This window comes from Cydia splendana, chromosome 2 (genome assembly GCF_910591565.1).
Source record: "Cydia splendana chromosome 2, ilCydSple1.2, whole genome shotgun sequence".
Lineage (NCBI taxonomy): Eukaryota > Metazoa > Arthropoda > Insecta > Lepidoptera > Tortricidae > Cydia > Cydia splendana.
In genome coordinates, this window is record NC_085961.1 from 5,198,083 (window position 1) to 5,225,680 (window position 27,598).

At 41.2% G+C, this 27,598-nt stretch overlaps 2 protein-coding genes across 2 annotated transcripts in view; one reads left to right on the top strand and one right to left on the bottom strand.

Moving 5' to 3' along the window:
* The first annotated feature begins 215 nt into the window (after positions 1-215).
* Positions 216-11,592, top strand: LOC134802127 (uncharacterized). The gene is made up of 7 exons (XM_063774723.1): positions 216-425; positions 825-1,383; positions 3,104-3,375; positions 5,150-5,316; positions 6,120-6,221; positions 7,735-7,854; positions 10,051-11,592. Exons 1-7 carry the CDS (start codon positions 336-338, stop codon positions 10,259-10,261), a joined length of 1,521 nt encoding a protein of 506 aa, XP_063630793.1. The 5' UTR covers positions 216-335; the 3' UTR covers positions 10,262-11,592.
* Positions 11,593-21,580: 9,988 nt separating this feature from the next.
* LOC134802827 (zinc finger CCCH domain-containing protein 13-like) overlaps positions 21,581-27,598 on the bottom strand; it is a 61,531-nt gene continuing 55,513 nt past the window's right edge. The window contains exon 10 of the mRNA XM_063775558.1: positions 21,581-23,449. Coding sequence (XP_063631628.1) covers positions 22,736-23,449 — 714 coding nt within the window. The 3' untranslated portion in view covers positions 21,581-22,735. The remainder of the gene's footprint in view (positions 23,450-27,598) is intronic.

The window sequence follows — 27,598 nt, forward strand, 5'->3', positions numbered from 1 at the left end:
TATCCGCGTGAATCGCGGGCGAAGCCGCGAACGCGAGTGTGGAGTCGATTTCGCTGGCTGCGAAAATCGACTCCACACTCGCGTTCGCGGTTCGCTACAAATCGAAGCCAAATTGTTAAGGCCGTAGCACACTATTGCACCGCATCGCGACCTTGGTGCGAAAGTGTGTTACCACTTTACACGTGTAGAGCCCTTAAAAAAAAGTCAGGCCGCCATGTTGGATTTTATAAGAAAACATTTATTTTACTAAAAATTCACATTGCATTTTCTGTTCATCAGTTGTTCATTTCAGTCTCTAATCTTTCAAGAAAGTAGTAAAAAGCATATAGTTACGTATGCGAAAATGGGGAAGCCTGAACCTGCGCGCAAATGTGTTAGTTAACGTTTACCATGGTGTAACATTTCACAACTTTAGTTTTGGTAATGTAGGATGTAGGTAAAATTTACGTTTAAGCATGGTGTGTCGCTTCGGGCAAGGATCATCTAAACACATACCTATTCGACTAACATTACATTTCATTTAACATGTATACAGGTTTTATGTTTGCAAACACAACGTGTCATCTGTGGCTTGTTACCTGCATCTGCACTTTAAAAAAGGGCCTTGTTTTTTGTCGTCTTTCTCCCGTCCGTCCTGCTTTTGGGTGTTTAACAATACTTCAATAAATGGTTTCATAACATCTGGTGCCAATAGTTCTTTGTTTTTGCTTTACATCTATATTGCACTCGGAAATGGTTTTTTCGTGTTGAAAGTGTAATATTGAAGTTATGTGTATAAAGTGTGTTCTGTGTAATAGTAATGTGAAGATATTTGTGCATTGCAGAGCTCGACGACTACGTCGAAAACATCAAATTTAAGTTTACGCGCATGCTCATCGACTAGAATGAGTTCTAGAAAACAAGTCAATGTGGCCAAAAGAAAATGGTCGAAGAAAAATAAAAAAATAAAACAGCTGTTTGAACAGCTTCGCGAGAGCCATAGCCATTCTGTTATCGATCTAGACGAATCGAATGAGACTGAAAATAGGAAGCGGAAATCATCTTCAGTCTCAGATTTGAGTGAAACAGTCAAGGCTAAGGTCAAAAAAATTGATCAAAACTCAAGTGTTATTGTCATACAAGACAATGATCATTTGCCTAATGCAACTCCACAGAAAAAGCGAAGTCCACTTCATTGCTCTACTCCTCTTGGCGGGAGACAGAGCACAAATTTTATAGACTTAAATGTGTCTGCAATAAAAAATGCGACAAATAACAATGATTTATTAGATAACTTTAACCGTGAAGTATCAAATTTAACATCAGATATAAAAAGTGGGATCCCTGTGAACAAACAATACATAACAGTAGACCTCACAGGAGAGGTGCAAGGAACCAGTAAAGGTAAGCAGACATATACATATTTCCAAAGTTTAAACAATTATAATATTTAAAACTTTTGTGTTTTGAACACATATTAAATGTTATTTTTATAGACCTATCGTGAATTTCGGATTCGACACAGGTTTCACTGGTCACTAGCCGTCCGGCCGTCTATAAATGTGGGTTTAAACAATTAATTCTAAGAAATGTGTCTAATTCATTTGTTGCTTTCTGCACTATTCAATATAAAATATTAAATAATATTAAGCTTAAGTAATAAAGGGTCTAGCAGGCTAAGCGAACAAGAAGTGCCCCCAACGACGGATTTGGTATATTCTTTCAGGTGGTGTACTGGCAGGTCCTAAGAACTCTCTATGCTTAATATCAGTCCTCGATCTTCTTTTGTTTTCGAGTTATTCAGGATAATGTAAAATCATCAGTGTATCATTGAAAGTGTCATATTTTGTAAACCGTTCAAGTTAGATTAACCAAACAAAATTATATTTGACAACAATAAAATAGACTACAAAATGAATATGTTTAACCTGCATCATGTCCTTATACTTCATTATAAAAAAAAAACATTTTATTTTTCTTCTCATTATTTTTTATACTATTCGCGGAGGTACACCTACAAAAAAAATATGCATGAGTAGCCACTAATACCCACTATATACACATATAAAAATATTTGCATAAATCTTCGTGCGTCATGTCAAAAAAAAAACATTATCGAACAAGGATCTCGGAAACGGCTCTAAACATAAAAAAACTCAAAAATGCGCGTTTTCCCAGAGATAAGACCTAGCTAAATCAATTTATCGCCCCCGAAAACACCCATATAGCAAATTTCATCGAAATCGTTAGATATATAAATAATGAGAAGAAAAATAATTTTTTTTTTTTATAATGAAGTATAAGGACATGATGCAGGTTAAACATATTCATTTTGTAGTCTATTTTATTGTTGTCAAATATAATTTTGTTTGGTTAATCTAACTTGAACGGTGTACAAAATATGACAGTTTCAATGACACACTGATGATTTTACATTATCCTGAATAACTCGAAAACAAAAATAGATCGAGGACTGATATTAAGCATAGAGAGTTCTTAGGACCTGCCAGTACACCACCTGAAAGAATGACCAAATCCGTCGTTGGGGGCACTTCTTGTTCGCTAGCCTGCTCTAGACCCTTTACATTCAGAATATTCTGAGTCCCACCAACAAGTTAGGTATGTGCAATTTTAATACTGTATGTCAATTTCATTACGACAATGTGAGTGAGGTTGAATTTTTAGAAATTTGTTTACTAAATTGTGAAAGAATGTTAACAAAAAACCACAAGACTTTGTTTTTCATCCAATGATTCCACAAATACAAAATTTGTACCTCATTGGCTGAATAATATGACCGGCTTTTTTATTTACATTATTTTAAGATCTGAATGGAGATTAGGACTTGCTTGATCAGATGTACATAGATCAATCATATTCCATAATATGCGATGATTGGACATCAACTAGATTAACTAGAACTACAGGTTCATATTTGTATAATTTGTAGGTAATTCATTACTGCATTATTTTTTGATTTACGTAAATGGGATATGCTTCCCAAATTTTAACTTGGCCTGATCACTAGAATTGTCTTACTGAGTTTTGTAGAAGAATATTATGTATTTATTTCTTGTAGTTAAAAATCTTAATTGGAATTATGCCTTTTTTTCTCCTGTTATAGATATAATCAATGTCACTGATAGTGACTGCATATTAGTATCGTCAAATACCTCCGTGAGCTCAAGTAGGGACTCACAGATAACAGTAATAGAGAGACCCAAAAGTACAATATCTGAGGAGCGAAAAATTCGTAGGGTCGCTAAAGGTCTGAACGGCTTGATAGCCAACCTGGACACTTCGTCCCAGGGCAAACTCCTAAAGATGATAACACAGAACATTTTCAGCGGCTGTAATGTAGCTATGGGTTTGAAAAATAACCTTGATAATGATAGGGTAAGTGAAAAAAGTATAAGTTCTCAATGGATATATATTTCTCAAGTATTAAATTTGTGTATTTTATGTATATATTTTGTCTGAGTATCTATTTATATATTACTTATATTATTATGTGTAGGTAGGTATGTAGCATAGTCAAATTGAAAGAAACCGCCGTTTGTAAAATGCCGAAGACAAATTGTAAAAAGTCCGCATTTTGTAAAATGCCTTATGATATTAATATCATAAGGCATTTTACAAAATGCGCTGTTAACAGCGCCGTTTGTAATTTGCCGCGGCATTTTGGACGAATTAGTTATTTAATTTACCACGCGTGGCGCTGCACATCAAAACTATGAAAAACTCTGGGGTGTCCATCAAATCTGGAGTTCGTCGGACTTATTAGGGGCGTAGGGGACAGCGGGTAGGCTTTTGGATATGGGTGGCTCCGGCGCTGCGGAAGAGCCGCCTTCCGCCCTGGGCTGCTCTGCCGCAATTGCTCTCTAGAGATAGGATAGACAAGACCACATGGATAGTGGGCTGCTCTGATTCGGTTTTGGGTGACCTTGAGGTTTTGGTCATGGACAGGCAGGATGGTGTGATGGAAGTGTAAATAAATGGTATAATGGGATAAAAGTGAAGTAATATAAATTTATAAAACAGCTCACCCTCAGACAACCATCACGTTTACGTTTATTTCTATTGAGCACACTATTTGCCTTCGGCAATTTACAAACTTCTAAATGTTTGTAAATTAACGACGCCGTTTGTAAACGGCGGATTCTTACAACAATGTACACTGAACTGTAAAAATATGGGTGCACAAGTCATCTCAAAAATATGTCCCATAGCTCTTATGTCAGCGAATTAAGAACTATGGGACATATTTTTGAACATATTTTTACAGTTGACTACCTACCTGCGACGTATGTACTTATGATTATGATATACGAAACTAAACCATAAAATTAAATGGCATACTTTTTTTATACCTTAGTTTTGTGATGTATAAGTTCTATGACACACAAGCTATTAATATGAATATATATTATATTATTTTTGCATGTCATAATTTATATATGTATTTATTTGTATTTCAAAAGTATATTTTGACTGTTAAATACCAATTATTTTGTAACTTGATGTTGTTGTAGGCTGATATTATTTTACCTTGTAATACTATTCTGTTGTTATTTATAAATGAACTCATTAAGCCAAAAAACTTAAGATTAGGTAGCCAATCAATTTCAAAAGAGGATAAGATTTTGATAATAATACAACTAAAACAAACAAATTATTTCGTGCAGCTGTTTCAAAATGATGTATTACCACTAAAAAGTCTTTATTTGCACTAAAAATAAGAAAAAAACATCTGACCTGGCCTGCATGTTTGTTATAAATATATAGGATATAACAAATATGTCAAAAGCGCTCGAATGATTTGGCTATAGTCTAATGAAGGGCTCTAATAAATATCTTGAATTGATATTATTTATTAGAAAGTTCATTCATCAGAGCAGAGCTGGTTCACCCTAGTATTTTATTAATGATAGCACTAAAATTACTTATTTCTAAACCTTGCTTATGCTGCAAGACTGTCACTTACCTTTACGAGTAAATTAATAAATAAATATTATAGGACCTTTCTAGAATAAATACAAAAATATAGGAATAGGATTGCTGCCATAGTCTTGTATTAAGTATAAAATAGTAATGTATGTTTGTGATAATTTCTTTGTTACCTAGCATTCAATAAGAAAATCTAAAAGGCATTAGTCACAAAATATTCCAGGTACCCCGCATAGCAGAGACGCCCGAAGATGTATACATCAAAGAGATGTTCAAGGGTAACCGGCCCTCAAACAGCAGTGTTGGCAGCAACATTTACAACCCGGATAAACATGTAAAGAGGACCGGGCCTAGGACCATAGTCATAGATGGAAGTAATGTTGCAATGGAGTAAGTATTGATTGAAATGTTTGTCTTTAACCTTTTGAATGTTACGGCTATTAATACAGAATCACCCTGTCACCGTCTGTGGCTAACTTTGTCGATCAAAGTGTTAACTAACCATAGATACAATACATGCAAGGGGTGTATCAATTAGATGTAACCGCAGACAAACAGGCAAAATAGTTTTAAAATATGTCCCAGGTACGACCATTGCTATCAAAGAAATCGAACGAAAGCGAAGGTCTCCGTTTTAGCTTGGTCAAAAATTCTTTTGTATGTCCGAATGTTCTCGTCAACAGGTCGCATTTTTCAACCGATTCTCGTGAAAGTTGGTGAGCTAGTTCGATAATTATATATACTTAATTATTTTGTCGATTCAGTTTTTGGAATTTTTTCATAATGGCGGGCGGGATTCACGAGATCTACAGGTCACAGAGCCACTAGTTAGTGGTAGCAGGCGTCGCTATCGACGGCTATTCTTTTTAAGGTTCCGTACCCAAAGGGTAAAAACGGGACCCTATTACTAAGACTCCACTGTTCGTCTGTCTGTCACCAGGCTGTATCTCATGGACCGTGATAGCTAGGCAGTTGAAATTTTCACAGATGATGATATTTCTGTTGCCGCTATAACAACAAATACTAAAAAGTACGGAACCCTCGGAGGGCGAGTCCGACTCGCACTTGTCCGGTTTTTTAATTTATCAAAAGCCGAGTTTTGCCATCAAGATGTTTCATGACAATTAAATAGTGTAACTCAGTGGTGGAATACTTTATTAAAATGTATCTAACATTAGGCGTATATTTTACAGGCACGGCAGGGGCAGAGAATTCTCAGTAAAGGGCCTGAAAATCTGTATAGATTACTTTGTGAACCGGGGCCACGAGGTCAGGGCGTTTGTGCCGAGATTTAGGTAAGCACTACTTAATTACATCATTCATCTGATCCGGTACAAGATTTGATAGCACTAGTACACTATACCAAAGAGAATAGAGTGTATAGAGGCGAATTGTCAAAGTAAATTATGTAGCCACTGTAAATTTACTGCCATCTTTCGACAGAACATAAAACTGTTAGAACGCCATTTGACTTTGATCCTTATTCTTTCACTGATATGTGTTAATTTGTTAAATATTGAAACTAATGCCATCTACTCGACTGTAGGCCAAAGGATAAGGCGCCATCGCTCGAAAACATTGAACACCTTTGGCCTACTCTCGAGTAGATGGCGTTAATATTAATATTTAACAAGTTAACACATATCAGTGAAAGAATAATGATCAAAGTCAAATGGCGTTCTAACAGGTTTAATCTTCTGTCGAAAAATGGCAGTAAATGTACTGTAGCTACATAATTTACCATGACAGTAACTCTCTATTTCAAATTCTCTTTGACTATACTAAGATTACTAAGTATAGTTTTTTTCTACGAGTTAAGTCCAATGGCCTTATTTATATTATAAACGCCTGTCAAGTCTAACAAGTCCTTGATAATCGTTTGCCCTTATTTGTCATTTTGACATTTGCGTTTGTTAGAAAGGGACAATATTCAACAAAGGTTTGCTAAGTTTTATGAATAAGGGGGTAAAACTACAGCCCTAAGCGAGTAGAGGTTTTCGTTCTATTGCTTGGTTTTAGTCTTGTTGTCCCCGGCGACATCTGATTAGTCAACTTTATTATGGTTTATTGAAGTATTGTATAATTAATTTATTATAGTCGAGTCTTTATATGAAAAGTAAAAGTTCTTTACTATGTTACGTTTGTATAAAATAAAGTACTACTACAGGGTATTTGACAGTATATAAAATAAATTATTTTACACCATGCATGAAATAAAGCACCAGAAGATTAACAGAGAAACATAGACAGCAGCATAGAGAAATATAGTAAGACAAGAGTGCTCACTCCATACATCAGTTTTGGTACCAAAAATATTAGTATTTTCATAGTCGACATCTAGCATCGAGTAGCGGAATTATCAGTACTTTAAGTAGCAGTAGCTGCAGTAGTAGTACTGTCAAGTGACAATAGATGTAGCACCAACCGGAAACTCTAATCTCAACAACTTAAGACTTTCCGGTCGGTGCTACATCTATTGTCACTTGACAGTACTACTACTACTTAAAGTACTGATAATTCCGCTACTCGATGCTAGATGTCGACTATGAAAATACTAATATTTTTGGTACCAAAACTGATGTATGGAGTGAGCACTTTTGTCTTACTATATTTCTCTATGACAGCAGTTATTTTTAGACACCATTTCTATTTTAAAACCCGTATAAAACTATAAAGAGTAGTTAATTTGATTGTGACGTAACATGCTATTGTTTCATATAAATTCCATAGTAACAAAATCGTTTTGACAGTTATAAAAAAGAAACTGATTTGACTAGTAAGTCAAATACCCTATTGTATTTGTTTTAGGTGTAAATTTGGCAAGAGTACCGATCCTCGACTACTAGACGCGATGGAGCGGAGCGGTCTCGTAGTGTACACGCCGTCGCGCGAGGTGCAGGGCAAGATGATCGCTTCCTACGACGACAGGTACGTTCAGCCATAGAGAAATATAGGGTAATTCGCCAGTAACTGGCCACCCTAAATTTGGCAAGAGTATCGATCCTCGACTACTAGACGCGATGGAGCGGAGCGGTCTCGTAGTGTACACGCCGTCGCGCGAGGTGCAGGGCAAGATGATCGCTTCCTACGACGACAGGTACGTTCAGCCATAGAGAAATATAGGGTAATTCGCCAGTAACTGGCCACCCTAAATTTGGCAAGAGTATCGATCCTCGACTACTAGACGCGATGGAGCGGAGCGGTCTCGTAGTGTACACGCCGTCGCGCGAGGTGCAGGGCAAGATGATCGCTTCCTACGACGACAGGTACGTTCAGCCATAGAGAAATATAGGGTAATTCGCCAGTAACTGGCCACCCTAAATTTGGCAAGAGTATCGATCCTCGACTACTAGACGCGATGGAGCGCAGCGGTCTCGTAGTGTACACGCCGTCGCGCGAGGTGCAGGGCAAGATGATCGCTTCCTACGACGACAGGTACGTTCAGCCATAGAGAAATATAGGGTAATTCGCCAGTAACTGGCCACCCTAAATTTGGCAAGAGTATCGATCCTCGACTACTAGACGCGATGGAGCGGAGCGGTCTCGTAGTGTACACGCCGTCGCGCGAGGTGCAGGGCAAGATGATCGCTTCCTACGACGACAGGTACGTTCAGCCATAGAGAAATATAGGGTAATTCGCCAGTAACTGGCCACCCTAAATTTGGCAAGAGTATCGATCCTCGACTACTAGACGCGATGGAGCGCAGCGGTCTCGTAGTGTACACGCCGTCGCGCGAGGTGCAGGGCAAGATGATCGCTTCCTACGACGACAGGTACGTTCAGCCATAGAGAAATATAGCGTAATTCGCCAGTAACTGGCCACCTGTTAGTAACTGGCCACCCTAAATTTGGCAAGAGTACCGATCCTCGACTACTAGACGATGGAGCGCAGCGGTCTCGTTGTCTACACGCCGTCGCGCGAGGTGCAGGGCAAGATGATCGCTTACTACGACAGGTACGTTCAGCCATAGAGAAATATAGGGTAATTCGCCAGTAACTGGCCACCCTAAATTTGGCAAGAGTATCGATCCTCGACTACTAGACGCGATGGAGCGGAGCGGTCTCGTTGTGTACACGCCGTCGCGCGAGGTGCAGGGCAAGATGATCGCTTCCTACGACGACAGGTACGTTCAGCCATAGAGAAATATAGCGTAATTCGCCAGTAACTGGCCACCCTAAACTAAAAATGAATTTTATTCACCTATTATCAGAATTCATTTTAGTATAAGGTGGCTAGTTATGGAAGGCTGGCCAGTCATTGGCGAATTACCCTAGTAACCATAAAGTGCTCACTCCATACATCAGTTTTAGTACCAAAACGATTATTATTTTCGTAGTCGACATGCTAGTATCGAGTAGCGGAATTATCAGTGCTGCTACTTGGTACTAGATGTCTCAACTTTATGTATTTTTTTCTCTATGGTTCAGCACAATTGGAGTTATTGTGGCAACTGTATACGATGGATCATAACGTAGTAAATTTTGTATGAGTACCGACCCTCTGCTACTAGATGCGGTGTATATTAGTCGCGGGGGGTGCATGATTGTTTATTTAAAATTTCCTGAAATATTTTTGTTACATAGGCTATTAGAGGTTAGGTGTGGGACTTGAGTGGCGAGCGCTTAACGGCGTCACAGTCTATACAGTCATTCGACGAGGGGTGACGGGGGGTTGCGCGCACCCGAGCTGCATACATCGTTGTCATCGCCATTGTTAATAGCTCGGTACACGTCAAAGGCCGTCGGACCACTGTTACTTTTTACATTGTGGCGACGTGATGTGGGGCATACAGCGTCGCGTCAAGATTCCAAAAGTGAACAGCATCACGGAGGATTTTAACTCCGCGGCATCGAGGAGCACGTTAGAGGATACCGCGGCGATAAGTGATGCCGCGACATGTCCCGGTATGCGGCGAGGCAGCGGCGGCGCGCCGGGGAGCGCTGGCACTAATCCCTTTTGATAGAGTACACGCACTGGGCGCCGCTCGTGGCATGGCGGGGCATTTTGCGCGGAGTAAATCCTCCTCGATGATCTGCGCTGCCCTCCGCCGGTTTGCGCAGGCCTTCAATAGGCATCCGCTTCGCCTTGTAGTATTTTTAGTAAGCCATTATTCATAATTGCAGGTACATAGTGCAGTACGCGGCGGCCGTGGACGGCGTGATCGTGTCGGGCGACAACTACCGCGACGTGGCGCTGGAGCACCCGCGCTGGCGCGCCACCATCGAGCGCCGCCTCCTGCCCTTCACGTGGGTGCAGGACATGATCATGTTCCCGAGGGACCCGCTAGGGAGGAACGGACCCACGCTCGAACAGTTCCTCAGGCATGACAGCTAGCTGGCTAATACTCGCAGGTAGCTTCGTTTTCATGTAAGGTCTTCACGTTGAATGCGGGGCCGTCCGCCGCTCAATATCAGTGGAACATAACTATATAAGTGATTGTAAAGTTATTATTAAATAGATAGTGACGGCTAAATATTATACGAGCGAGACATCGCTAGGTAATATACCTACGCACAGCATCAAATAGATTAATAGACAGTAGCGGCCAAATACATCGTAACACACTTTTGTTAACATATCGATGTTCGACTACTTTAGCTGTCACTATCTATTTCATGCTGACTGTGCACCGAGCTGGAAAATTGCATGGACACTTATAAATGAATTCATTGACATTGTGTCCATACAATTTTGCAACTCACTTTAAATAAAGTTCTGTCTCACTCGCAACCCGAAGCGGCGTCCGAATTGGCATCAATATGATAACTACATATCATATTCCCGTCCACCTCGTCAACGACGCGGGGACAGATAGAAACGAAGCTACGTTCAAAACCAAAAACCTCATATAGTGTAAGTCATATAAACGATGTTTTTATATCCTAAATATTAAAATGAAAGTGGGATTGTCCCAATCTGTTCTAATTGATAAAAAAGAGACAATACATAAAATATTAAAAGATCTTGTGAACAAATTATCGTGTCTTGCTCAATATTTTAAATAGCTGATTACACTTGTATGTAACTCTAACATAATGTTAGGGGGCCCTCAAATCTTAAAACTATATATTTTTATAATTGGAACCCCAGGATAAAAAGGTGTTATTTTAAAACGTATCGTATAAATCTATAGATTCTTAATTCTTTTTTTCATAAGTTTCTTAATTATGCAATGTTGAATGTCCAATGATATTTTATATCAATTTTAAAATTTCGGAGTTGTAACTCCTCGAGGCCCAAAATTTACGCCTTATGCTCGGTTTTCCTAAGATAGCGGTGCCGTCATATAGCGGCCGTCTCCATACAAAATAATACGGCTAAATAAGGATGTGGTTATTTTGTATGTAGACGGCCGCTATATGACGCCACCGCTTTCCTAGGAAGCCATCATCAGAGCTTAAGTCCCACGAACGCGATTTCAAATGTATGAAAAGTCAAAAGACTTGAAGGTTGTTGCCAATGCCTAGGACTCGAGGGGTTAAACTAACAGAAAAAAAAATCTCTATTTAAACGGTCGTAGTGATATACGACCTATGAACAAAACGAGATATGTCCCAAGGCTGCAACGCTCCTTTTTGTGTTTTAGCACTGATCAATGTTGATATATTGTAAACCTTATGGTATTGACATAAGATTTAGTTTTCACTGTCACTGGCCAGTGCTAAACCGTAAAAAGTTAAAGGCCTGTAATCTCTTGTGTATAAAATACCAGGCAAAAGATTTATTCGTCTTAAACCGAGCATTATTACATTTATTATTAAATATAGCCTATATTAAAATTGTGTAAGGTTACCCTATGATTTTATATTTGTATCTAATAATGTAATAAGTTGATGAGTGAAGATATAAACGAGAACATTTTATGTACATATAAATTATTCCTGTGGATATCTCCAGTCAGCTAATATCATACACTTAGATAATATTTTATACTGATAGTAGTAAGATCGGTAGGACGTATGGCAAATCTGGGTGGACGTATGGCAAATCTGAGTGTACTTATCTCGCTCAGAACATTCTCCGGAGGCTGCCGATAAGGCATCAACAACAACTAGACCAGGGGGCCGATTTTTGAATTTCGATCGCTCGAATTCGTCATTCGAAAATCGGTTGAATCTAGTGGTATTGACCACTCGATTTCAATTCTATTAGTAGAATTTAAATGCCTAGTAGTGGAGATATTATTGAACGAAATACACGATCTCCAGCGGTCGAAATTCAAAAATCGCCCCCCAGAGGCCTCTAGTGAAGTATATGTTAGTATTTTTGTATGAAAAACTCTTGTAATATTAGCACGTAAGTAGGTTTCCGCGGGCTGGGTCCCGCAAGTCGACGTCATAAATTGTAGCTATTTTGTGTAAAATTAGCATGTAATTTATCAAATCCGCCAAAAAACTACTGCCACCGTTATCTAAAACTCATCAATTGTATACCTTATCCTAAAGCAATAAGGTATCCACTTGAACTAACTTTCAAATGTTAAGGTTTTGTCATGCGCAGCAGTTAACATATAGACATATAGGCACTACTTAAAAAATCTCGTATCTCACACTACTACTCAAAGTTGAAAGGCTTTAACTCCGTATGTATCCCATATAAAGATACCGCATTTTTCTTTTGATTGATAGAACAAGATACGAGCTTTTTTTTTCAAAGTAGTGCCGATATGTAAAGTTTTTGGCCATAAGGAACATAGTAGGCGTTGTTTTATTTATTGTGGTTTATCGGCAGCTCCGAATTTTCTGGGACATCTGATAAAATAAACAGTATACATTACTGTATAACTGAAATAATTATCTATTTGTGATTAACTATATTATTTTTCGTTTTTTTTCTTCAGTTTATAAAATTAAAAATATATAAATTAATGGCAGGAAAATATAATTTGCGTGTTTGCAATTCGACACAACTATTGAGTTGCAGATTATTTTCTTAAAGGGTGGGCCCCTTTAAGAATGATTAACAGTCCGCCGGACGGTATAGGCCTGTCAGTTAGAACAAAATTTTGACAGTTCCGAACAACTGACAGGCCGGTACCGTCCGGCGGACTGTTAATCAGTGGGCCCCTTAAGACAGGGATTCACTTGGGTGCAATGTCAGATATTTGCCCACTAGTTATTCCCTAGCTTACGGCCAAATTGTTTATTGAGTTGTCAAAGTTGTCGTCAAAGCCAATTTCATTTATTAAACATTTTTAAAACTTATAATTTTATGTTTATTAAATCCTCCCTGTCCCATTATATGTTCCATGAATTTTGGTTAATTTATTGTAAATCAAAAGCATATACCAAGAAAACTCCAGATATTTTGAACATTTTTATTTGAATAATATTATTAAAATTTTCTACACAACTATTGCACTAACATCGCAATGGATATGTCTTGAGTGAATAAAACAATAAATGCTGCGAAGTCGAGATCAGGCATGCGAGCGACTAAGGTGGTCAAAAGTATCTGATGATCTACAGCAGCGGTCGGCAACCTTTTTTTGAGTAGTTTTAGTAGCGTAGTTAACGATGAGTAAATTGACGCGGGCCGCACTTTGTTAATATTTATGACTTTATCAGACATTGTTGTTTCTCAATATTACATAGCCAGAGAGGCTCGCAGGCCGCAAGTGACAGTTTCACGAGCCGCATGCGGCCCGCGGGCCGCAGGTTGCCGACCGCCGATCTACAGGTTAGTAGATCCGCCTGATTCATTTTTCGTCGGATTCTCATAATGCTCGGATTGTGACATCTTAAAGTAAATCCGGCGAATCGGAACTAGCCCTCTAACACATTGGTAATAAAGGCGTGTTCAGATATTTGTGAGCACCGTGGCCGCTCCGATATATCTGATGGCGGCGCAGGTACATTATAAAGCTGTTACAAGTGCAATATTGAATGTGAACAAGGTGATTGATACATTTTGATAACTTTATAATTATTTACCTTGTAATTTAATCAATATTTTTGGCAATAACATAACACTGACTTCTTGTAATATTAAGCGAAACTATTTCAATACTTATCTTTACTAGTAGCAAAATACAAAAATAATGATTTTACGTAGCTTCTAACTCCTGCCGTATCATATAAGCTCTCTCATTACCTGAGTCCAAACTTGAAATTATCGCTTAGGTTATGTTCACATCACGTCTGGTGCCATGCCAGATTTATACTGAACTATCAAAATACATAAAATCCTTCGTGAAACTTTCGATACAAATAAAATAGAAATTTAATTTCCATAAATTTAGTGAATATGTGGCGATTTGGAACCTCCAAATGAGAACTTTACATACATCGAACTATTGCGTTTGCGGTAGTTTTTAGGGTTCCTTACCCAAAAGGTAAAACGGGACCCTATTACTAAGACTTCGCTGTCCGTCCGTCCGTCCGTCCGTCCGTCCGTCCGTCCGTCCGTCCGTCCGTCCGTCCGTCTGTCTGTCACCAGGCTGTATCTCACGAACCGTGATAGCTAGACAGTTGAAATTTTCACAGATGATGTATTTCTGTTGCCGCTATAACAACAAATACTAAAAACAGAATAAAATAAAGATTTAAATGGGGCTCCCATACAACAAACGTGATTTTTGACCAAAGTTAAGCAACGTCGGGCGTGGTCAGTACTTGGATGGGTGACCGTTTTTATTTTTTGCATTATTTTCCGTTTTTTTTTCATTATGGTACGGAACCCTTCGTGCGCGAGTCCGACTCGCACTTGCCCGGTTTTTTTTAAATATACTATAGGCAATTTCACAGCCTACTTTAAGTGTAACTCTATAATGTATGCATAACTCCATATATTACGTACCATAAAAAATGTTCGGAGCTTTTATAGGAACAGGACTGAAATCACCAATATTTGTTATGATTTCAACCAATAGCCCATACAACCATTTCCAGTCGCCGTTACGACGCGGTGTTGACACATCTTGTGTCGACACCGTCTGTTTCGGTCACAATTCCAGTCGCAGAGTCGTCGCCGTGTCGACACAGTTACCAGAAATGGGGAAGGGTCGACACATGACACAAAGTGACATAAAGTGTGGTCGCCGTGTGCACACATTGTTTCGGGTTTGCGACTACTTTATGCCAAAATCATTCATTCATTCGTTCATTTTGTTCCTGTCAAATGGAAACTGTCAGATGGAAAAATACTTAAATAAAAATAAGTGACATTAATACGCCATCTCTAAAACGGATTACAAGACGTAATTATATATTGTTTGCATTTATATTACAATATGACTTAAATTATTATGGGGAATTAAACTGCTCGAGTGATTTGATAAACTAAGTGTAATATAATCAACGCGCCACCACATTGTTTTAGTTTAGCCGGAAATAAAATTGTTTACTTCTCAGTGCCTGTGTTCATAACTATATTATTTGAAGCATTTTTAGTACTTCGATGCGTATACTATACTTAAATAACAGAAATAACGCTTTACATACTACGAAACTTGTTAATTATGATGTATAAATATGGTTTAAGGCTGAGAAATATTGCAGTCACAAAGTAGTTGCAATGTTTCGACTTTGTGTCGACTCTGTGTTGACACATGACACGCGCTGTCAAAAGTAATAACAAAGTTACTGGTATGTTACTGGATTTGCAAAATGGCTCCTTGTGTTGATTTGTTTTCAGATATTCTCAAAGTGTAAAAATGCCGTGGTCAGAGATGGGCATTAATCGATTAACTGTTTATTCGACTAATTAATGGAATAAAAAAAGTTATCAAACTGCACAACGGGACTTAATCGCGTATTTAAGTTTTAAGATTTACCTCCGACGTTTCGAGGACGGCGTTGTCCCCGTGGTCTCGGAGAAGACTGGCTCAAGTTGACATCAACATCTTCTAGCCGCGCGAGTTTTTCGAACTACCCGCACTTGGTCTTGTTTATCAGTTTGAACGTTTTGCGCACTAGGGATGTCACTCTGTCGACACACAACACTAACGATATTCGATTTATCGACTGTCGATATTCGTTTCCGCTTACATTTACTAATGACTGGATTCCATGTGGATGAGATCTTAAAACCCTCGTCCCGATTAAAATTGCAATGTTTTTTGATTTCAATGGCTTCCCGCACTTTTCTACTGTAGAAATGGCGATCCGTGGAGAGGATTTTAGGGTTATGCAGCTCAATCCAGTGGTTTGGTCCTGACTCCAGCAAATGCTCAGCCACCGCAGACTTGTTGACCTGACGATTTTTGACAGCTGCGATATGTTCCTTAACTCTTTCTGCTATGGTGCGCTTAGTTTCTCCGATATACTCGTAGGAACTACCACAACTGCAATCTATTTTATAAACGCCAGGTGACTGGAACGGAATAACGTCCTTCGGTGACCTTAGGCTCCCTGCTACTTTGGATAAAGGTGTGTACACCGTCTTTATAGAGTACTTTCCAAGTACTGTGCCAACTTTATCCGTTACCCCTTTTACATACGGCAAAAATGCCGGCTGTCTGGAGACATCAGGACGTTTCCGCGTTGCCTTTCGTCTGGGTTGCCACTTTTTTACCTTGTACCCGTTCCTCCTTAGTACCTCCTGAATATGCGACATCTCACTCTCTAAATATTCAGGGTCACACAGATCATGTGCTCTGTTTACTAGCGAGGTAACCACCGATTGTAAGTGACGAGGATGGTGGTGAGAAAGGGCGTTCAAATACCTGTCAGTGTGTGTAGGTTTCCTATAAACAGTATGAGTTAGGGTTCCATCCACTCGACCAATCACTTTCACGTCCAAAAACGGCAAACTGCGCTGTGATTCCAATTCATACGTGAACTTCGTCTTCGGATGAATTGAATAGATTGCAGTTGTGGTAGTTCCTATATCGGAGAAACTAAGCGCACCATAGCAGAAAGAGTTAAGGAACATATCGCAGCTGTCAAAAATCGTCAGGTCAACAAGTCTGCGGTGGCTGAGCATTTGCTGGAGTCAGGACCAAACCACTGGATTGAGCTGCATAACCCTAAAATCCTCTCCACGGATCGCCATTTCTACAGTAGAAAAGTGCGGGAAGCCATTGAAATCAAAAAACATTGCAATTTTAATCGGGACGAGGGTTTTAAGATCTCATCCACATGGAATCCAGTCATTAGTAAATGTAAGCGGAAACGAATATCGACAGTCGATAAATCGAATATCGTTAGTGTTGTGTGTCGACAGAGTGACATCCCTAGTGCGCAAAACGTTCAAACTGATAAACAAGACCAAGTGCGGGTAGTTCGAAAAACTCGCGCGGCTAGAAGATGTTGATGTCAACTTGAGCCAGTCTTCTCCGAGACCACGGGGACAACGCCGTCCTCGAAACGTCGGAGGTAAATCTTAAAACTTAAATACGCGATTAAGTCCCGTTGTGCAGTTTGATAATGTTTAATAATCGTGAAAGTTTAAATCAATAAAAAAAGTTAATTCTCAAATTTTAATAGCGATTAGTTTAGTCGACCTAACATAGATTGAAATTGAATTAATCTGAATATTAATCGAATAAATTATCGATTAAATCTCGATTGAAAGTTGACAGGGGGCCATTTTTGTACGTAAAAATAATAGAAATGTCTTGCATGCAGATGGTAGCAAAACACTTTGTCATAAAAGTCGAGATGGGTGTCGATATATAGGTTTTAGGGAGTGCCGATTTCGAAAATAATGACCATTTTGGAATCCGAAATGGCGGCCATGCACTGTGTCATAAAAGTCGTCATGGATGTCGTTTTATACGTTTTAGGGGGCCTCAATTTTGAAAATGATGACCATTTTGGAATCCAAAATGGCGGCCATGCACTATGCCATAAAAGTCGTCATGGGTGTCGTTTTATAGGTTTTAGGGGGCGCAGATTTCGAAAATGATAACCATTTTGGATTCCAAGATGGCGGCCATGCACTATGTCATAAAAGTCGTCATGGATGTCGTTTTATAGGTTTTAGGGGGCCCCGATTTAGAAAATGATGACCATTTTGAAATCCAAAATGGCGGCCATGCACTATGTCATAAAAGTCGTCATGGGTGTCGTTTTATAGGTTTGGGGGGGCGCAGATTTAGAAAATGATAACCATTTTGGATTCCAAAATGGCGGCCATGCACTATGTCATAAAAGTCGTCATGGGTGTCGTTTTATAGGTTTTAGGGGGCGCAGATTTCGAAAATGATGACCATTTTGGATTCCAAGATGGCGGCCATGCACTATGTCATAAAAGTCGTCATGTATGTCGTTTTATAGGTTTTAGGGGGCCCCGCTTTCGAAAATGATGACCATTTTGGAATCCAAAATGGCGGCCATGCACTATGTCATAAAAGTCGTCATGGGTGTCGTTTTATAGGTTTTGGGGGGCGCAGATTTCGAAAATGATAACATTTTCAATTTAAAAATGGCGGCAATGCACTATGTCATAAAAGTCGTCATGGATATCGTTTTATAGGTTTTAGGGGGCGCAGATTTCGAAAATGATGACTATTTTGGATTCCAAGATGGCGGCCATGCACTATGTCATAAAAGTCGTCATGGATGTCGTTTTATAGGTTTTAGGGGGCGCAGATTTCGAAAATGATGACTATTTTGGATTCCACTTTTATGACAAAATACGTAGCCGCCATCTTGGATTATAAAATGATCATCGTTTTCGAATTCTGCACTCCCTAAAACCTATAAATCGACATCCGTGACGACGCAAGTTATCTTTATTTTCAGATCTAACAAATTGCTACAGAATACAAAGGACAAAAAAGAAGCGAGGAGGTAATGAAACAAGCAAAAACACAGATGATTCCTCGACGCAATTGGGTGATTCTTAAATTGTGTCCAGATTTTTTTTGTCATAAAAGTTTATATTTTTCACATATTACTCTCACAAGTTCCGTGACATTTCGACCTTGTAATTTTTTAAGTAAATGTTTTTGTTTATCTATGAGGATCTCACTAGAATAGTATAATCAAGGTATGTTTATATTTGATGAATGAAATAGTAACGCAAAAAAAAAATATTTGTGTCTTATATTCCTGCCGAAGACTTTTATTTTACCTTTTCCTTCTACACAAGTTTGGCCAAGTAATAAGAATTTAGGGCTCTCAATTTTATTTTGACTTCTACAACAGTAAAGCTACGAGGCCATGTTTGGTATCGTTTTCGTATAATTTCGCAGTACCAAATTTAGTTAAGGTATCACATTGACACCATTCCGAAGTAAAAACATATAAACTTATTAAAATACTTTCTTTTAAACTCCTCTTCACGCTTAAACTGCTGAACAGTTTTAATTTAAATTTGGTACACATATATTTTGAGTCCCGAGACAGGATATAATAAGTTATCTCAAAAATCATCCTTTAAAGGTGTGAAATGAGGTGTAGGGGGGAATTCAGAATTGACTTCTTGAAGTTAATACTGTTTAAGTTTAGGTTTGAAGTCATGTTTTTTCATCATTTTTAACTAAATCAAAGATGTAGACCATCCCAAATTTCATATAAATCGGTTCAGCGGTTATTGATTTCACGTACAAATTTCCACGCCACTTTTCACACCTTCAAAAGATGATTTTGGTTATAAGATCTATCCTATGTCCTGTTCCGGGACGCAAACTATTTCTACACCAAATTTCAACGAAATCGGTTCAGCGGTTAAGCGTCAAGAGGAGTTTCAAAAAAACCGGCCAAGTGCGAGTCGGACTCGCGTATTAAGGGTTCCGTACATTAAGTCCGACTCGCGCTTGACTGCACATTTCTAATAGGTTTTCCTGTCATCTATAGGTAAAGAACTATTTTGTGTATTCAGACGGACATACATACAGACGCACGAGTGATCCTATAAGGGTTCCGTTTTTTCCTTTTGAGGTACGGAACCCTAAAAAGATTTATTTTTATTTTGTGGAATGGTGTCAATGTGATATCTTAAATGGATTCAGCACCCCAGATTTATACGAAAACGATACCAAACACGGCCTAGCACCTTCACTGATATTAGGGTTGCCAGATGGTCGGGATTTGGCGGGATTTTAGCATGTGTTCCCGATTCCCGACAAAGTGTAAACTGTCCCGAAAAACAGCTTCACGTTTTAAAACAATAATTTCAAGCTCCGAACTGTCGTCGAGCGAGCGAGCTGACGTACTGCCAATGATGTAAAATATCGTTGTTTTTAATACAATTACTTTAATTTGAATGTTTTTTTTTTCCCGATTTATGTCCCAAAATCCCGAAAAATTTCTATTGTTTCCCGATAATAGCGCCTTTCGATCTGGCAACCCTAACTGATATAGATATATCAAGATAAAATTGAGAGCCCTAAATAAACTTTCAAGAGCGGATATCTCAAAAACTATTCAACATATCGAAAAAATTGACTGAATAAACTTGTAACAAATTAAATTAACTTTCATTTTGTATAAGTGGCCATGTCGCTGAGATGCATAGTTTCCGAGATATAATCGAAAAACGGGAAAATGGGACCTTCAAAGCCCCCTCTCTCCCCCCCGCTCAAGGGCTGCGGCCGGGGACTTTTGATATGTTCACCTCCTAACTTGTCAAACCGAGTTACGGAGTCAAAATTTGTGTTCCGAGCATTTCCCTCTACAACTTTTGGAGCATTCGTTGCCTGACCTAAGTAGCTTATTGAATTTCTTTAAAAACTTTTCTGTAAAAGGTTGACGGGTGTTGGGTGTTTATATGGTTTCGGTCGATTATTATCATTTGCATTGCCCATGATGACTTACTAGAATTACGAGCACACGAGACACTAATAGTAGTTTGACAAACCTTGGTTTTCAAGAGGTATTTTATATTGACATTTGCTGTCACAAATTTGCTGTCAGATTTAGTCGCAAACCGCACGCAAAGTGCACACAAATGTGTCGACACCTTGTTACGGAAAAGTGTAGACACGGCGACGACACTTTGTTTCGAAACAATTCTAGACACATTGTGTGGACTCTGTTACGACACATCTGACATTTAGTTACCACTTTGTGATTCTGCGACTGGAATGGTTATATGGGAGGTACCACATTGTCGGTTGTCGATAAGATTTCAAATTGAAGCTAAATGGAAATAGGTAAGTAACCTTTTGGTTGAAAATGGCACATTACATGCCATACGTAGAGACCTACATACAAGTACGACTTAAGTAGTATAGGTATGAATTATATTATGTATATATTACAAGTCGTTCTATGTTCATTATCCGCTTGATAATTTAAAGGTAACTAAAGGTGAAGGACATGGAAAATGTGGCACCAAGAACTTTGTCTCTATGTTAGATGATAGCGTTTTAGGGCGTAGCCTTAACACATTCACTGCCAGCGACCCGCTAGGCGGGTCCTCTGTTCGTAGACGATTTTCGCTATACACTGTTTTTCCCTACGCTCGTAGTGTAGCTCACGCTGGCAGTGAATGTGTTAATTATCGGTCAATAATAATTAGACTACTACGTAATTGTTACGTAATCGGTAGACGCTAGTGTCGGACTAGCGTCTCCCGAGCGTCGGCGTATAGCAACTCTATGGCTGCTGCACGACGCAACGTTTTCGAAACTGCGCAGACGAGACGCCGACAGTCAAAAGACGCTAGTGTGCTGGGTGGGGTCTCTCCAACAATGACTGAACTCAATTTTAGTTTTTATTTAGATATAAGATAATAGAAGAAACTTGGTGCATTGCTTTTATAAATATTTAGTACCCCATTAATTAGGAAGAAATAGTCGTTTTTGGCACTGCTAGATTAGCAATGAAAACATCGATTTAAATAAATTAATAAAAATATAAAAAAAGGAAATATGAATGCAAGGTGCCGATAACAAATAGTCGATTTCTTGGCTAAAATAGTTTGAATCGCCACCTTACTTGGATATATGTAACCCAATATAAAACAATTAAATAAATACAGGCTTAAAATAATTAAAATGATCAAGTATATACTCTTATTTAAAACATGCTTATTGACTAATAGTTAAAACTTAACATTGAACTGGAATTAGACATGCTAAAACTTAATACAAAAAATAATTGACATGCAGATTAACTTTGGCATTATTTAATTCTGTATTCATTTGTTCTAGTAAACTTATAAAATTAATCATTTGAACTAAATACGCATTTGTTTACTAGGTATTATTTTCAATTCAAATACAAATAATTTAAATTATTGTTTAAATCTAATGTGTGTTAAGAACTTAAGATACCACAAAATAGTAATCTATCTTGGCTTGGTTGGAGTAATATTTGATGGTACCTAAACGTAGTAAAATAAATGTGTCCCATAATAATTGAGATCTTGTAGAACATAGCCTGGGAGAACTTTTTAAATGCAGAAATGATAGAATAAACACATGTGTATTGATAAGAGATATTGCGACTAATATAGGTATAACTTTATGGTTAGGTAATGGGCCATTATATGCAACCGGAAGCTATTTTTAGTAAAGCCTGTTAGACATGCGGGTAACATTTTAATATTATCTAATTTGCAACCTCAGCGTCTGTGGTTTGGTCTTATAATCACCTTTATACTGACTGGGTGATATTTTGGTCGTATACCCTATCAAAATGTATCATTCGGAGCAAGGGACTGATATGAAAATTGTGAAAAAAACATACCCCTGGGGCCATGTTTCGTCTACTTCGAGCCCTCAAGGTGAAATTAGATTTTTTCCCCAATTCTGTGGTTAGTCCCATGGGGAAATTCGTTTAGTATGACAATCTAACACATTTTTGCCATAGACGACGCCAAAATCACCCAGTATTTATAGTACTTAGACGCAGACATATTTACCTAGGACGGCCGTTTAGTAAAAACTGCACTTGATAGACATAATTTAGCACCTCAAGCGCTGTCTTTCGTTAGCATTTTATCCAATTTCAACTGTTCCAACTGCAACTGCCTCCTAATGGACCCCAACTGCGTGAGTATACTCACATTCTTACCCTCCTCATTTGGCAAACTCTTCAAAATGTTCTTCTGAACAACAGGCACCTTCCACTTATCGTCTACAACTTGCATCGCTTCGCTCAAGTCCGTGTTCTTCTGCACAGTCTTCACATTGACCGGCGAATGCCTTAACACTGGTATAGGATTATCGTTCTCTTTAGGCTCGTATTTCGGACGGTCGTGGACTATCGCCTCTACTACTACCTTACCTTTACTTAACCTAGCCTCTTTCTCACTGTTGTCTGTTAACCTAGATTCCCTGCCGTATCTTGCGAGATATTTGGACGCGAGGCATTCTGAGCTAGCGGTGTCTAGGCGAGAGCTGAGCATTTCTTTGGAAGGGTTAAGGTTTTTTCTTAGATAACTGTCGACATCGTAGTTTGGTGAGAAAATAGAGTTATCTGGTATGTTGGTGGAGAAGTGTTTTTTCTCCTTGGCCTTGTGGACCGAGGGGTAGTAGAAGGGTATCTTGGAGGGTTTAGCGGGTAGTCCGTCGCTGTGCGAGGTGTGCGCGTGTGTGCGGGCGCGGAATAACGCCTGTTGCTCTAAATCTATTTCTTTTTGTAGCGCAGTTCGCTTCTTTTCGTAGTCTGTTGCGTTTTCTTTCATCTGAAAGATGGAATAACATGTTTTATGGTATAGATTGATTTAGCAAAGCTGGCACGAATGAAATGAACTAAATGGCATTAGATTAATTTATGCTTAAAGTTCTCAGCTGAGGTAGGACAATCAATCCGACGATGATTCCAACCTCAATCTCCAAGTGTTCCTTTGTATATGTACTTATGAGAATTTTCAGAGAAAACTTACTTTTTACCGAGAAGCCATCAAGTTTTGGATTCTTTCTACTCAGAATCACGTGGATTATCGTTTTAAAAAGGAAAAAAAGTTTTGTGACAATTGTGACGCATTTACATTTTGTTTGGACCGTCACAAAACTTACACCAAGTTATTCACACTTTTCTTTGTTTTAATTAATTAATAAGTATTTCTCGTGATTCTGAGTCGACATAACCCAAGACTTGTTTTTCGAAAAAAAGTAAATGGTTCATTATTTTTTTACAAGCTTTTATTTACTTTCACCTGACCGTTGTCTGTAATCAAATCTTGCAAGTTAAATTTGATCCACTTCCCGGTTTCCGATTGAGCTGAAATTTTGCATACATACGTAAGTCGGGTGACAATGCAATATTATGGTGTCATCGAGCTGATCTGATGATGGAGACCGGAGGTGGCCATAGGAACTCTGTGATAAAACAACGAAACCTAATTGTGTTTGGGGTTTTTAGAATTGTCTCGATGAGTATTAGTTGCCTGTGGGAAGAAAAGTACAGTCAGCGATAAAAGCTTGGACCAAAAATGAAATTTTTGCCAAAAACTTATTTCTGAAAACTTTCATATGCCGTCTATAAATGAATCAGCTCATACATACCTCCATATGCCTTCTGTAAATGAATCAACACGCACCTCGTGTTGTTGTTGAGCTCTAGCTCCTGAGCGCCGCGCAGCATGCGGAGCTGCTCCTCCAGCCGCCGCATCTCCGCCGCCTCCAGCAGCCTGCAACACATCTATACATACCTGGTGTTGTTGTGCGTTGTGCTTGTTGAGCTCTAGCTCCTGAGCGCCGCGCAGCATGCGGAGCTGCTCCTCCAGCCGCCGCATCTCCGCCGCCTCCAGCAGCCTGCAACACATCTATACATACCTGGTGTTGTTGTGCGTTGTGCTTGTTGAGCTCTAGCTCCTGAGCGCCGCGCAGCATGCGGAGCTGCTCCTCCAGCCGCCGCATCTCCGCCGCCTCCAGCAGCCTGCAACACATCTATACATACCTGGTGTTGTTGTGCGTTGTGCTTGTTGAGCTCTAGCTCCTGAGCGCCGCGCATCATGCGGAGCTGCTCCTCCAGCCGCCGCATCTCCGCCGCCTCCAGCAGCCTGCAACACATCTATACATACCTGGTGTTGTTGTGCGTTGTGCTTGTTGAGCTCTAGCTCCTGAGTGCCGCGCAGCATGCGGAGCTGCTCCTCCAGCCGCCGCATCTCCGCCGCCTCCAGCAGCCTGCAACACATCTATACATACCTGGTGTTGTTGTGCGTTGTGCTTATTGAGCTCTAGCTCCTGAGCGCCGCGGAGCATGCGGAGCTGCTCCTCCAGCCGCCGCATCTCCGCCGCCTCCAGCAGCCTGCAACACATCTATACATACCTGGTGTTGTTGTGCGTTGTGCTTGTTGAGCTCTAGCTCCTGAGTGCCGCGCAGCATGCGGAGCTGCTCCTCCAGCCGCCGCATCTCCGCCGCCTCCAGCAGCCTGCAACACATCTATACATACCTGGTGTTGTTGTGCGTTGTGCTTATTGAGCTCTAGCTCCTGAGCGCCGCGCATCATGCGGAGCTGCTCCTCCAGCCGCCGCATCTCCGCCGCCTCCAGCAGCCTGCAACACATCTATACATACCTGGTGTTGTTGTGCGTTGTGCTTATTGAGCTCTAGCTCCTGAGCGCCGCGCATCATGCGGAGCTGCTCCTCCAGCCGCCGCATCTCCGCCGCCTCCAGCAGCCTGCAACACATCTATACATACCTGGTGTTGTTGTGCGTTGTGCTTGTTGAGCTCTAGCTCCTGAGTGCCGCGCAGCATGCGGAGCTGCTCCTCCAGCCGCCGCATCTCCGCCGCCTCCAGCAGCCTGCAACACATCTATACATACCTGGTGTTGTTGTGCGTTGTGCTTATTGAGCTCTAGCTCCTGAGCGCCGCGCAGCATGCGGAGCTGCTCCTCCAGCCGCCGCATCTCCGCCGCCTCCAGCAGCCTGCAACACATCTATACATACCTGGTGTTGTTGTGCGTTGTGCTTATTGAGCTCTAGCTCCTGAGCGCCGCGCATCATGCGGAGCTGCTCCTCCAGCCGCCGCATCTCCGCCGCCTCCAGCAGCCTGCAACACATCTATACATACCTGGTGTTGTTGTGCGTTGTGCTTATTGAGCTCTAGCTCCTGAGCGCCGCGCATCATGCGGAGCTGCTCCTCCAGCCGCCGCATCTCCGCCGCCTCCAGCAGCCTGCAACACATCTATACATACCTGGTGTTGTTGTGCGTTGTGCTTGTTGAGCTCTAGCTCCTGAGTGCCGCGCTGCATGCGGAGCTGCTCCTCCAGCCGCCGCATCTCCGCCGCCTCCAGCAGCCTGCAACACATCTATACATACCTGGTGTTGTTGTGCGCTGTGCTTATTGAGCTCTAGCTCCTGAGCGCCGCGCAGCATGCGGAGCTGCTCCTCCAGCCGCCGCATCTCCGCCGCCTCCAGCAGCCTGCAACACATCTATACATACCTGGTGTTGTTGTGCGTTGTGCTTGTTGAGCTCTAGCTCCTGAGCGCCGCGCAGCATGCGGAGCTGCTCCTCCAGCCGCCGCATCTCCGCCGCCTCCAGCAGCCTGCAACACATCTATACATACCTGGTGTTGTTGTGCGTTGTGCTTGTTGAGCTCTAGCTCCTGAGCGCCGCGCAGCATGCGGAGCTGCTCCTCCAGCCGCCGCATCTCCGCCGCCTCCAGCAGCCTGCAACACATCTATACATACCTGGTGTTGTTGTGCGTTGTGCTTATTGAGCTCTAGCTCCTGAGCGCCGCGCATCATGCGGAGCTGCTCCTCCAGCCGCCGCATCTCCGCCGCCTCCAGCAGCCTGCAACACATCTATACATACCTGGTGTTGTTGTGCGTTGTGCTTGTTGAGCTCTAGCTCCTGAGTGCCGCGCAGCATGCGGAGCTGCTCCTCCAGCCGCCGCATCTCCGCCGCCTCCAGCAGCCTGCAACACATCTATACATACCTGGTGTTGTTGTGCGTTGTGCTTATTGAGCTCTAGCTCCTGAGCGCCGCGCAGCATGCGGAGCTGCTCCTCCAGCCGCCGCATCTCCGCCGCCTCCAGCAGCCTGCAACACATCTATACATACCTGGTGTTGTTGTGCGTTGTGCTTGTTGAGCTCTAGCTCCTGAGTGCCGCGCAGCATGCGGAGCTGCTCCTCCAGCCGCCGCATCTCCGCCGCCTCCAGCAGCCTGCAACACATCTATACATACCTGGTGTTGTTGTGCGTTGTGCTTATTGAGCTCTAGCTCCTGAGCGCCGCGCATCATGCGGAGCTGCTCCTCCAGCCGCCGCATCTCCGCCGCCTCCAGCAGCCTGCAACACATCTATACATACCTGGTGTTGTTGTGCGTTGTGCTTATTGAGCTCTAGCTCCTGAGCGCCGCGCATCATGCGGAGCTGCTCCTCCAGCCGCCGCATCTCCGCCGCCTCCAGCAGCCTGCAACACATCTATACATACCTGGTGTTGTTGTGCGTTGTGCTTGTTGAGCTCTAGCTCCTGAGTGCCGCGCAGCATGCGGAGCTGCTCCTCCAGCCGCCGCATCTCCGCCGCCTCCAGCAGCCTGCAACACATCTATACATACCTGGTGTTGTTGTGCGTTGTGCTTATTGAGCTCTAGCTCCTGAGCGCCGCGCAGCATGCGGAGCTGCTCCTCCAGCCGCCGCATCTCCGCCGCCTCCAGCAGCCTGCAACACATCTATACATACCTGGTGTTGTTGTGCGTTGTGCTTATTGAGCTCTAGCTCCTGAGCGCCGCGCATCATGCGGAGCTGCTCCTCCAGCCGCCGCATCTCCGCCGCCTCCAGCAGCCTGCAACACATCTATACATACCTGGTGTTGTTGTGCGTTGTGCTTATTGAGCTCTAGCTCCTGAGCGCCGCGCATCATGCGGAGCTGCTCCTCCAGCCGCC

Coding starts and splice junctions, on each gene's coding strand:
- LOC134802127 (XM_063774723.1), top strand. CDS start 336: ATGCGAAAATGGGGAAGCCTGAACCTGCGCGCAAATGTGTTAGTTAAC. Junction 5,317..6,119: donor GGAAGTAATGTTGCAATGGA/GTAAGTATTGAT, acceptor TATATTTTACAG/GCACGGCAGGGGCAGAGAAT. Junction 6,222..7,734: donor GCGTTTGTGCCGAGATTTAG/GTAAGCACTACT, acceptor TATTTGTTTTAG/GTGTAAATTTGGCAAGAGTA.